Source organism: Tympanuchus pallidicinctus, unplaced genomic scaffold, assembly GCF_026119805.1.
Source record: "Tympanuchus pallidicinctus isolate F22 unplaced genomic scaffold, pur_lepc_1.0 scaffold8, whole genome shotgun sequence".
NCBI lineage: Eukaryota > Metazoa > Chordata > Aves > Galliformes > Phasianidae > Tympanuchus > Tympanuchus pallidicinctus.
Genome location: NW_026294802.1, coordinates 8,394,880 through 8,406,884, shown reverse-complemented (window position 1 = coordinate 8,406,884; position 12,005 = coordinate 8,394,880). Strand labels below are relative to the sequence as shown.

Sequence of the window (12,005 nt, the reverse complement as noted above, 5' to 3'; positions counted from 1 at the left end):
TTTCAGATGTCCCACTCAGTGTATTCACTTCTGAGATTTCTATCCAAAGTGTGATTTTTCCTTTTTTTTTTTCCCTTACGTCCTTGACAAAGCAAGCTCTCCAGGTGAAACCTGCCATTGCTAATTTCACCATAGCTTGCACAGCCTTTTGGTTTTTTTGAAACCTCAGCCTTGCCCCTGTGATCAACAAGAACAGTGATCACAGTGGTGAAGGCTCAGCTATGCCAAAAGCTTCCTGGTGCACATACAATGGGAAGTTGTTCAGCAGTACATAAATAATCCTTGCTAGCCATACTGCTACAGGAGTTCACCTCTCCTCCCCCTTTAACCAGGGCTGCCAGTTTCTTGATGTGCACTCCCAAAAACCACAGCAAGGTGCCAGAGGAAAGAACAGACCTTGCTTTCCAATTCGTTCACTTCTTGTGATGACTGCATTTGCAAGATGTGGAGCAGAACTTAATTAAAACTGTGGCTGTGTGATTTGCAAATGACAGCTCAGGGAAGCCTGTGAGAGCTGCTAACTCCAGGATCTCTGGCCTGTGTTAATGTCTTAGCAAAATCTGTTGTGATTTTTCAGCTCTGTTTTAGTGCAGTCTGAAATCTCATGTAGATCTTTGCTTGTGTTATTTATAAATATGTATTATATGTAAATTGGTATTGTGAGTGACTGCCATCCTTGACTTAAGATACTTGTTAGAAGCCTGTTAAATTGTGGTTTTGGTAGTTTTTTTGCTCTTCCAAAGGAAGAATGCACCCTCACAAAGTGCCAGCACTTTGTCTCTTCAAGGGGGATCTGGGAAAAGTTCTGGTTGTTTGTGCTTGTTCTGTAGCATTTAGTCTGTGCATCTGCATTGGGTGGGAAGGACCAGAGGGGAGGTGGTGGAGATGTACTGGACAACGAGGTGCTGGAGCAGGTCCAAAGAAGGGCAACGAGTCTTGTGAAGATCTTGGAGATATGTCTTATGAGGAGCAACTGAAGGAACTGGGGCTGTTTAGTCTGGGGAAGAGGAGGCTGAGGGGAGACCTTATTTCTCTCTTTAAATACCTGAAAGGTGATTGCAGCTTGAGCGGGGCTGGTCTCTTCTCACTGGTGACAGATGACAGGACAAGGGGAAATTGCCCCAAGTTGCACCAGGGGAGGTTTCAGTTGGATATCAGAAAAAATTTATTTACATAAAGGGTTGTTAAGCACTGGAATAGGCTTCCCAGGAAGGCGGTTGAGTCACCATCCCTGGATGTGTTTAGAAACTGTTTGGATGTGGTGCTCTGGGACAAGATTTATGGAGGGTTGCTAGTTAGGATAGTATGGTTAGGTCATTGGACTTCATGATTTTTAAGGTCTTTTCCACCCTGAGCAATTCTATGAGTGTATGATTCTAAGTCCTGAAGAAAATTCAAAAAAAAGACCAGAGACATAAAATCACACAATCATAAAACCACAGAATGGCTCAAGGTGGAGGGACCTCAGAACCCACCAAGCCCTAACCCCTGCCATGTGCAGGGCTGCCATCCACCAGCTCAGGCTGCCCACGGCCCCATCCAACCTGGTCTTGAGTGCTTCCAGTGATGGAGCACCACAGCTTCTCTGGGCAGCTGTGCCAGTGCCTCGCCACTGAAAGAGAAAATATTTCCACTTAATATCTAGCCTAAATATCCCCTCTTTTAGTTTAAAGCCATTTCCCCTTGTCCCATCACTATCAGACCATGTAAAAAGTCGTTGCGCTCCTGCTTATAAGCTCCCTTCAAGTACTGGAAGGCCACAATGAGGTCTCCCCAGAGTTTTCTCTTCTCCAGGCTGAACAAGTCTAACTCTCTCAGTCTGTCTTCACAGGAGAGGTGCTCCGTCCCTCTGAACACCTTTTTGGCCCTCCTTTGGACCCGCTTGAGCAGCTCCACACCCCTCCTGTACTGGGGGCTCCAGGCCTGGATGCAGTACTCCAGATGGAGCCTCACGAGGGCAGAGCAGATTGGAACAATCCCCCCCCCGCTGCCCAGCTGCAGCCTCTCTGCTGATGCAGCCCAGGATGCAGTTGGGCCTTCCAAACTGCAGTCACACACTGCAGACTCACACCAAGCTTCTTGCCCAGACAAGTTTGAAGCTGTAAGCAAAGAAACCTGTCCTCTATCACTATTCCTGTTGCACCCAGGATAATGGGGCTTTCTGGCTAACAAAGCACATTGGAGAAATAGCTGCAGGCTACACAAAGAGGAGCTGGAGGAAAGCCTGCAGCCAGTGTTGAAACTGTGGGACGTGCGCTGCCATGAAGGCGCCCCACACACACAGACTGCAGGCACAGACACTGCGAAGCTTGAACCTTAACGTGAGACGGGAGGTTATTTCAGAGAATGAAAGTGGGGAATCTCATTAGCGGAGGCGCTGAGCGAACCGCCACTTACAAAGGGACACCGACACCTACACGACAAGCCCCAGCCTGCGCCCGCTCCCAAGGGCCACACGGGGCGGGGCCTCTCTCACGCCTCGCCCCGCCCCGCCCCTCTCCCCCCTTGCCGCGGGGCCGGCCCTGGCCCCACCTCGCCCGCCCGCGCGAGCGGGGAAGAGGGCGGGGCGAGCGCGCTCCCGCGCAGACGCGGACGGCGGGGCGCGCGCAGGTGGCGGGCGGCCCCGCTGCGCTCGCCGCCGCCGCCGGCCGGCCTCCGCCGGGGCTCGCGCGTCGCCGCCGGCGGGGGAGCGAGCGTGAGGCGGGCAGGGCGCGGGGCCGCGAGTTCGGGGCCGGCCCCCGCCCGAAGGGCCGCAGCGGTTACGCGGCCCGCCCGGGAGCGGGGAGGGAGAGCGTCCGGACCCCCGCCGGCAGCGGATGCGCCCGGGAGGCGCCGCCGAGCCCGCCCAGCCCTTTCTGCCCGCGGGGAAGCGCGGGGCGCCGCGATGCCTTGACGCCGTGCCATGGCGGGGATGACACGCTTCGCGGCGCGGTGGCGGCCGGCGCTGCCCGCCCTGCTGCCGCTGTTGCTCGCCGTGCCGGCGCTGCGGGGCTCTCCCGCTGCAGGTAAGGAACAAAGGCGGCCGGCAGGTGTGCGGGGCCCTGAACGGCCTCGCCGCGCCGCGCTGCTAACAATGCCCGCTGCGTACCGCGGGGGCGCGTCGCGCGGCCCGGCCCCGCTGCGCCGTGCACGACACGCGGGAGGGGGTCCCGCCGCCAGGGTACGGCTGAGGCTGCGGCGCCGCTTCGCCCCGAGTCCCGCGGGCCGGGAACGGCCGCTGCGTGCGGGAGGCGCGCGGGGCTGCCCAGGACTGCCCGGGTCAGCGGCACCGCTCGCTCTCCTTTCTTCTGTTCTTCCCCCCGTTTTCTCTGGTGACGGCGGAATTGCCTGTGGTTGAGTAGGCAGCTTCATCGCTGAGGTGTCTCCTTTGGTTCCTCTCCCGCAGCGTGGTGCTTCGTTCTGAACGCCGGGTTTTGTGAAAGCGGCAGCCAACTCTTTGTGTGTAAAGGCAGTTTTGTCGCGATTGTGGGCTTTCTGTTTGGTGTATGCCGGGTAGAAAGTAATACAATTCTGACAACATCAAAATAGCGTTAAGAACCCTGCACGTAGCAGGGGTTTGAAAGTAGATGATCATTATGGTCCTTTTCAACCTCGGCCATTCTATGGTTCTGTGATTCTATGAACTATTTCAGGACAGCAGTACCAAGTGTGCCTGGTTCTGTGATGCTGATGGCTACTCCGAGCAGGGACACACAATCAGAGCCTGGTGGCTTCTAGTGAGCTTCAGAGATTCCTTTCTCTATGTGAAGATTCTGTGCTTCAGAAAAGGAGGTGTCAAAATCGGGGATTTATTTGGTTTGTTTCTGCTCCTTCGAGGTTAACACAAGAGCTGGCTTTCTTTTTTCCTAGAGTTTCACAGTAAATCGGTGAAGGCTTTTGCTGAATTGTTTGCCTGTCACTCAGTAGTGCTTAAACACAAGTTGTGGAGGCTTTCAGTGAGCTTGCAGAAAGTGCTGCTTCCTTGTGTAACAGCAGCAATGTGATGTAACCTAGCAGGGCTCTGGCAGGGCAACGGTGTCCCGCCTGGTGCAGGGCACAGCCTCGCGCTGCATCACTTTTGCCTGGTCCTTTCCCACTGGACATGTGAGCCATGTATTGTCAGCTGTAGCATGTTGATGTGTCTGAGCCAACTTGCAGTTCACAGGATGCTTGTCTGAGATGTGTTAGGAATGGTCCATTGATTGCAAAGATGGGAAGACCACAGGTAGCAGCGGACAAGCATATTTCTTTCTTGTCTTGGTTAAGCTGAAATGTTTCATAAATCACACTCTCACCATGCTTTTTGTCTGTGTGGGGCCCATCATCTTTACAAAATTAAGGCAACTCTTACCCTACTTGCTTCTTCAGCCTCAGAATGTTGTGGTGATGTAATGGTGTTATGAACCAAAGAGGAGATGTGTGCTGGTCTTCTGCAGTGCTCACCTCATTGGCGAGCAGATTACAGGACCGTCCCTGAGTGCTAGGCACTGCTTATCAGTGCCATTTGGTCTCTGCTGCTCCAGTGACAGCTGGAGCACTCCAGTCCGGGGTTGTGCAGAGGAAGCACAGGGTGCAGGAGTGGCATGGCTGTTGGAGAAACCTGCTTTGAAATAGCGAAGTGAACATCAGTGCTTAAGAAAATGAAGTAATAAATCAAGTTGGGTTTAGGAGCGCTTGATCCAGCTCCCACTAAAGTCACATGTTGCTGAATCAGGGTTTTGGCTTGCACCACTCAGCAGATGCCAAGCTCCCAGTATGCAGATAGGTGCGTATTGAGCAGCTTGGCGTGTGAGCGTTGGGGCAGGCTCTGTGAGCACTGTGTTGCTGTGGTTGGGCTGTGCTGTTTCTTTCATTTCATTGCACAGTTTCTGAGTCCAAGGATGGTTCATCTCGTTTAGCTGCACTGTTCTCTGTGCGAGAGAGGGAAGTTGTGCATCGGGCTTTGAGAAGCCTCTGTGCATCTCCTCAGAGACCTGTAGACCAAAGGCAAGTTGTGAATGTCAGAGAACTATAGAATAACCTGAGTTGGAAGGGACACACAAAGACCATTGTGTCCCAATCCTGCCTCTACACAGGACCACCCAAAAAATAAACCCTATCCATCTCCGAAAGCGTTGCACCTTGATTTCTTCCAGTGCTGTTCTTGATGTTCGATCAGGTGGGGAGCAGTGTGCAGTGCGGTGTGGGACAGTTTCAGGACATTCTTTGTTCAGTGTAACTCTACAAATATTACAGACACTTGGCTTGGCACCATGTCTCCAGTAGCCAGGTGAGCTCATCCAGCTCACTTCAGTTCCTCCTCACAGAAGGTTCCCTTTAAGCCAGTGCTGTGCTTGCTTTATTTATGGCAACCTTGTGCTCGCAAGCTCTGCTTGTAGCTTTGCCAGAGGAAATGTGTTTTTTGTTTGCGTGCCCTTCCAAGAAGTTGGAGTTCTAAACAAGCTGGTGCTGCTTTCTACTCAGTCATGACTATCTGGTGAGGGCCACTTGTTTCTGTGCAGCAGGATCTCAGGTTCCTCTGGCAGGCCCAGGACTTGTGTGCCGGTGACAAGGGAGGCCTCCACAGTGCTGGCCTTCCTGCTGTGAGAGAATTTGGGCACCAGAGCATTGCTCCTTGCTGCAGAGATTTTCCAAGAGGAAAGCTGAGAACAAACTCAATGGTTTCAATTGAAATCTTATGAATTATGCATTTTGCTATGGGCTGAAGATTTTTTATTTTTTTTTATTTTTTTCCCAAAATGTCAGTTGAAAGAGTTCGGCAACTTCTGATGCTGAGGCAAGAGGGGAAACAATAGTTTTTGCTTTGAGTTCTGCCAGCTTCTTTTCTGAATGACTGTAATACCCTTATGCTTTAGAGCATGCAGTTAGGCTTCGGCATATTGCGACAGCTCTGAAGGGGATGTTTTCTCTGCTGCTGCTTTGAAAGTGACTTTTTTTTAATTGCTTGTAACAACCAAATTTAGGCACGCATGGCTGTGACAGAGATGATGCATTTTCTTTGTCTGATAAAACTGAAATGTATCCAGTTCTCATGGATCTGTTTCCTAATACTGACCAGGGTGTGTGTGCCACCTGTTTTCATCCCAGCCCAAAGTGGTATGTGAGACTTGACTTCCCTGTGAAAGTGTAGAGGGGCTGAGCCAAACTTCAGGGCTAAGAACTGTACCTGCCTGCCTCTGCTTGTCTGTGCAATGTAATGGAGTACTTTCCTTTCCTTGAGGAGGTTGGAGATCTGCCTCATGGTGCAGCGTTGTGTGGTGGTATGCACTGCTTTGGACCCAAAGGGAAAAGGAGAGATGGCTGTTAAAAGGAGCTGGCATGGGATTTGTGTTAGTTAAGCAGTGGCAGTAAGAGAAAGATCTGCAGGTCTTCTCTGGTTACTGTTCAGGTTGGATATTAGGAAATATTTCTTCTCAGCAAGAGCGGTGCTGCAGTGGCATAGGCTGGTGCAGCCTGGTGCAGTCACCGTCCTGGAGGTGTTCCAGAGCCATGTGGATGTGGCACTGAGGGATGTAGGCAGTGGGCATGATGGGGATGGGATGGTGGTTGGACTGGATGATCTTAAAAGTCTTTTCCAAACTTAATGATGCTGTGGTTATGATTCTTTTGGTGTAGAGGCAGGAGACTGCAACTGGCAGATGGAGAACACTATGAGGCAAGAGATGAAGGCAGGGCTGGGAAATACATCTGTGGGTGTGGGAAACAGAAATAAATCCTAGAAGAAATGATCGGTGTGACCTAGAAATGGGGTTGTCAGACCGGGAGATGTAAATGGACTTGGTTTAAAAAAGAAAACAACAACAAAACCACTTCAGAATAGGCGGAGTCAGAAGTAGTCAAGATGCAGCATTGGGACAGTGCTGGAAGAGATACAGCTGAAGGCATCAGTCTTGAAATTTAGATATAGAGGTGTGTATACCAGCTGCTCTAGGATGCTTTCTCCAGAATTTGGCAGAAAACCTGTAATTTTGGAGTGTTGTAACTTTCTTATTCTCATTCAAGAGTGTGATCATCTGTTCCTTCAATCTTTGTGGAAGGATGTCTTTCAGCCCTCTCTCAGAAAGGAGTTTCAGAGTTTTTTAAAAAAAAAACTGGGGAACTTCTTACGTGGAGAGGTAGCAGCATATAAAGACAGTGAAGGCAAAATTAAATGTTGGAAAAAAACTCTGCAGTTTTAAATTTCTCCTGTGCCCATAAGTTGTGGTACAGCTATAATTGTATGATCACAAAATGTATATCCACGTACAGAATCATAGAATCACAGAATATCTTAGGTTGGAAGGCTCTTTAGAGATCGTCTAGTTCCAGTCTGCTTGTTGCCACCCAGCAGATCAGGCTGTCCAGAGCCCCATCCAAACTGGCCTTGAATGCCTCCAGGGATGGGACATCTACAGCTTCCTTGGGCAACTAATGTGATGATGTGTGTATCTGCATAAACAATGTGTATAGCAATATACACACCTGCAAATATTTATGCGTGTGTATACCCTTGTGCCCACAGGACCATATCCAGCATACAAAACTGCTAACTGCTGAAAGGATGGGAGGGGAGTAGCAAATGGAGAAGTTATCTATGGGACTCCTGCTGTTCTTGTGGCAGATGTTTGAAGGTGTGAAATAAGTGAGGTGAAGGCAACTGGGAAGTTGTTTGTGGTCTCTCATTTAAAAAAAAAAAAAAAAAAAAAAAAAAGGTTTCACTGTTAATGTAGTTAAATGCTGTCCTAGATAACTGACCTGTGTTGTTGTTGCAGAGTTCCAGTGTGATGTGAGTGAGTGGTTTAAAGCAAGCTTCCCACAGGTGGTCACTAGCTGTGTGTTCTTCGTATAGTGGATACCTAAGGGATCTGTGTTGCAGAAATGCTGAGTGCCTGCAACTGTAATAGGAGCCAAGAGGACTCTGTTCTTGAATAGATATTGAGCATGTGATTTTAAATATTTATTAATCTTTCAAGTCAGGCAGTCAGAATTTGACCTTGCTTCATAGTTTCACCATTTGTAATGTGCAATTTCTTAGGTGTATTTTGAAAATCAGACAAGAAATGACTAAGAAATATACACATGCGATAACAGTGAGCACAAAAGAAAAGTCGTCAGGAAGCCAAAGACTTTTGTCTTTGAAACAATAAAGATCCAGTGGACGATAAACCAGCCTAACCTAGCTGCAGTTCTCAGAGAAGTATTTTAAGAAATGCTGTTTATAAGCAAAAATGAAGTAGCAGGTAGTGGTGTTTATTGGCATTTACTGTATTGAAACTTTTTTTAGCATAAGTTAACTATTACAGATTGGAAGCAGTATGCTGTTTCATAGTGAAAGTAGGATTTTGTTTCATTTTAAATCAGATCTTCTCAAAAAGAACTGATGGTTGCTCATTTTAGCAATTCCAGCTTGCATTCCCTGCCTGCATTTTTGTCCTCTTTTCCCCCTGACTTTTATGAATTCCCCGTGTATGGTTTTGTATGGATTTTAAGTCATCTGGTCAAGACAGTGTAACTGGTCTTGTGGTTTGAGAAAGAGGTGAGAGGCCAAAATTGGCATTAATCATTACCAGCAAGGAAGGAGTGGGAATTCTGGCAACACAATCAAAGAAGAGCCTGAAAATCCAGATGCTTTTCAGTAAGGAGAGTGCATAACAGTATCCCTCTGAAGGGGCTCCAGTCCTGCACAGTGGTAGGATGACAAGCAGGCTCTGCAGCAGGTCTTTATGAGTAGAGGGACAGAAGGTGATTGAGCAGCATGACTTGTGCTAGAGCCCATGGGCATGTGGCTGTGGGCTTCAGCATGCTCTCCTTGGTGTTGAGAGAAACTCTTGGGATCTCCCCAGAGGCAGGAGAGCCCTCACTGGGATGCTGAGAGTGGTGTGCAGTGCTTGGCTGCCTGCTCTGGTTTGGGGCCGTAACATAATCCATCACTGGAATTACAGGAGCAGATGAAATAATGAACTAGCAGGAGGGCATTGCACCAGTGATTCCACGGTGGTGTAGAACGATGGATTAGGTGACCTCCTGAAGAATTTTGCAGCCCTGTTTGTGAGGCTCTCAAATAATGTTATGTGCAGATGTGCAGCATAGGGCCAATATCTGTGCATTACTGAAAACCATCTTGTGCGCTGTTTGCATGAGGAAACCATCTGTGATCGTGTGCTTAAATACTGCACCGTTAAGTTTATGCAGAGAAAAGCTAAACTGAGATTTGATGGGCAGCCTTAGTAATGACGCCTCCAAACTTCTGAATGATTAATTTTACGTGTAGAGTTTTCTAATGCTTCCTTTTTGTACCTGCAAGCAAAGAATGTTATGCAGCCTTTGCTACAGTGACTGTTCCTTTCCTACTGAGCATTTTCATACAAACAAGAAAATCCAACTGATATCACTTTGTATGTGAGAAAGATCTCCTTCTGTTTGTTCCCCTCTTACAGCCGAGTTACTTTTCAAATAGAAGGGAGGTGATTGTATCAGCTAGATAGGTTCCAACTAGGCAACTTTTCTGGTGTATGTCTCTATTTAAAACTGGAGCTAGAGCTTATGGTGAATTGTGACTAACTTGTGTGATATATTGGGACAGACATTGCATGTCACAGAACCAGATCCCAATCTAGACCAGGGGTCTTGTTTGAAAATGTTTTCAATTAAAAGCTGACAATGACCTTACTTCCTGTCCTTAAGCTGAAAGATGAAACAGATTTGGGCTTCCAGCCATTGAGGTTTAATTTTTTTAAAGACATAATTTATTCCATGCACTCTTTCCTGATGCATGTGCTTTTTATAGTCACTTGGTGGGGAAAAAATGTGTTAGAATCAATACAATAGTCAAGTTTTTGTCATGAAATGTACTAGCCCTGGATAAAACAAGCAAGGAAGTTTAAAGAAAATAAATCTCATTCGTCTTTTTAGCACATTCTGTGAGTGGATACTTTGCTGCTTCTACTACAACAAGGTTCTAAGAGCTATAAAAATTGTCGGAAGGATCAGGATAGCTGAGGAATGCAGGGTGAATGTAAATCCATTTTGCTTCTTTCTCAATTGACTGCATTCCCAGTAGACGGTGTCGCTTGAAAGTATAATCTTCTTAAAATCCTGGGAGCATTAGAAACTAACTTAGAAACAAAGCTGAACGCAGTTTCTGTCCTGGAGTATTAATTCTTTTGATTCTTTGGTATTTACTGCTCCTGTTTACTGTATGCAAAGTTTAATTATTCAGGTCAGGAGAAGATAGCTCTTGAAATCAATGCTAACAAGATTGTTTCATATTTATGAAAACAACATAGTTGTTTTTATGTTTATGAATGAGCCAAAAACATCATCCAAACTTGCTGCTACTGTTTGAGACAGCACTGGCAGTTCAGAGTGGCTGCGTTATTTTACATTCAGAAATAAAATGCATTTCTGAAGAACAGAATGCAGTCTTAAGTTGTATCATGTGCTCCTTGCAAACATCAGTGTCATTTAGGTAAGACGCTTAAGAAATGTTCTGTGTGACTTTTTGTTATTCCTAAGTAGTGTGAAACTCAGAGCTAACGTCTAAATCTTGTGCTCTTGGCATTAAATAATTAAATTACATAACATGTAACTTGACATTAAATGACTTTTACAAAATTTTTTGAAACCAGAAAAATGTACTTCGTCCAAATGGAGGCACATGAGTGAATGTGCTTTATGAAGACACTTTGGTTCGAGTGAATAGTTCCTGCTCCTACTTGCATTTGTCATAGACCAGAAGTCATGTTGCTAATGAACAAGTGGACTTGGTTTCACAAAGTCTTATTTTGAGGTTCTCTATTTTTAGCATTGAGAGAGTGAGAACAAATGAGAATTTTGCTGGTGGATGAAAGATATGGATTAGTTAAATGGGTAGCGATTGGAATTCTTCAGCGTGTTTAAGATCAATCCTTGTGGATTGAATTATTTGGAGGGGGATAAGTGAAAAGCACAAGTGCGTGTTAAATATAGTTTGTCTGAAGTAGTCAAAGCAACGACCCAGAGCAGCAGGTGTTTATGTAGCATGTACAAGTAAGCTCAGGAATGCGGGACTGATTTGTGCTTATACCTATGGTAGAGCGCTTGCACATGGGTGGGTTTTTTTGTTTGGTAGTATTTGTGTTTTGTTTGTTTAATTGTTGTTCGTGGGAGATGCATCATGAAGTGATCTGATACCAGTGTAATTCTGCAGTGTCTACAACAGTGTGTTTCTGATGTAGAGGAGCGTGAACTTAGCCTGTCAGAGGGAGAGGATCATAGAGTATCCTGAGTTGGAAGGGACCCATAAGGAACACCAAGTCCAACACCTGACTCCACACAGGGCTACCAATAAATCAGACCCTATGTCTGAAAGCATTGTCCAAACACCTTTTGAACACCAGCAGCTTGGAGCCAAGCCCAGCGCCCTGTGCTGCAGACCCTGTCCCTGACCCCCAGCTGCCCTCCCTTGACAGCTCCATGCTGTTCCCTCCGGCCCTGTTGCTGTCACACAGAGCAGAGCTCAGCGCTGCCCTCCGCTCGCTGTGAGGAGCTGCAGCTGCCATCAGGCCTCCCCTCAGCTCCTCTGTGCTGAGCAAACCAGAGCCCTGAGCTGCTCTTCGCACACCTTGCCCTACAGACCTTTCTTCATCTTTGTAGCCCTCCTTTGGACACTATCGAACAGTTCTGTGTTCGTCTCATGCTGTGGTGCCCAAACCTGCACCCAGTGCTTAGAGTGAGGCTGCAGTGTAATAAAAGTTGAATGGTGATCTATGGGATACTGATAGTATGGGGAACCAAATGGGCAAAGCTCTGTTTAGATATCTGTAGTAGGCAACTGCGACAGATATCTTTATAACCTGTGGTATTATACTTTGGTATAATTCTTATCTAGGTGTTCTGTAAGACTGAGAATTTGTAGGTGTTTCCTGAGTTGCTGCTGCAATTCTAGGCACTCGAAAACTGGCATCACTGCATCCTTTCCAAATTTTGGGATTGGATTAATCGATGCTTCAAATATGTTGAAGGTAAAGCTGTTAAATTGAGGATAGAATTTCATGCTGTGTTTGCAG

General features: G+C 47.1%; 1 protein-coding gene across 3 annotated transcripts in view; it reads left to right on the top strand.

Moving 5' to 3' along the window:
- The first annotated feature begins 2,737 nt into the window (after nucleotides 1-2,737).
- KIAA1549 (KIAA1549 ortholog) overlaps nucleotides 2,738-12,005 on the top strand; it is a 133,733-nt gene continuing 124,465 nt past the window's right edge. For 2 of the 3 annotated variants that reach the window (XM_052667833.1, XM_052667832.1), the window contains exon 1: nucleotides 2,738-3,005. In XM_052667833.1, coding sequence (XP_052523793.1) covers nucleotides 2,903-3,005 — 103 coding nt within the window. In that variant the 5' untranslated portion in view covers nucleotides 2,738-2,902. The remainder of the gene's footprint in view (nucleotides 3,006-12,005) is intronic. The other variant, XM_052667830.1, reaches the window with a different exon arrangement.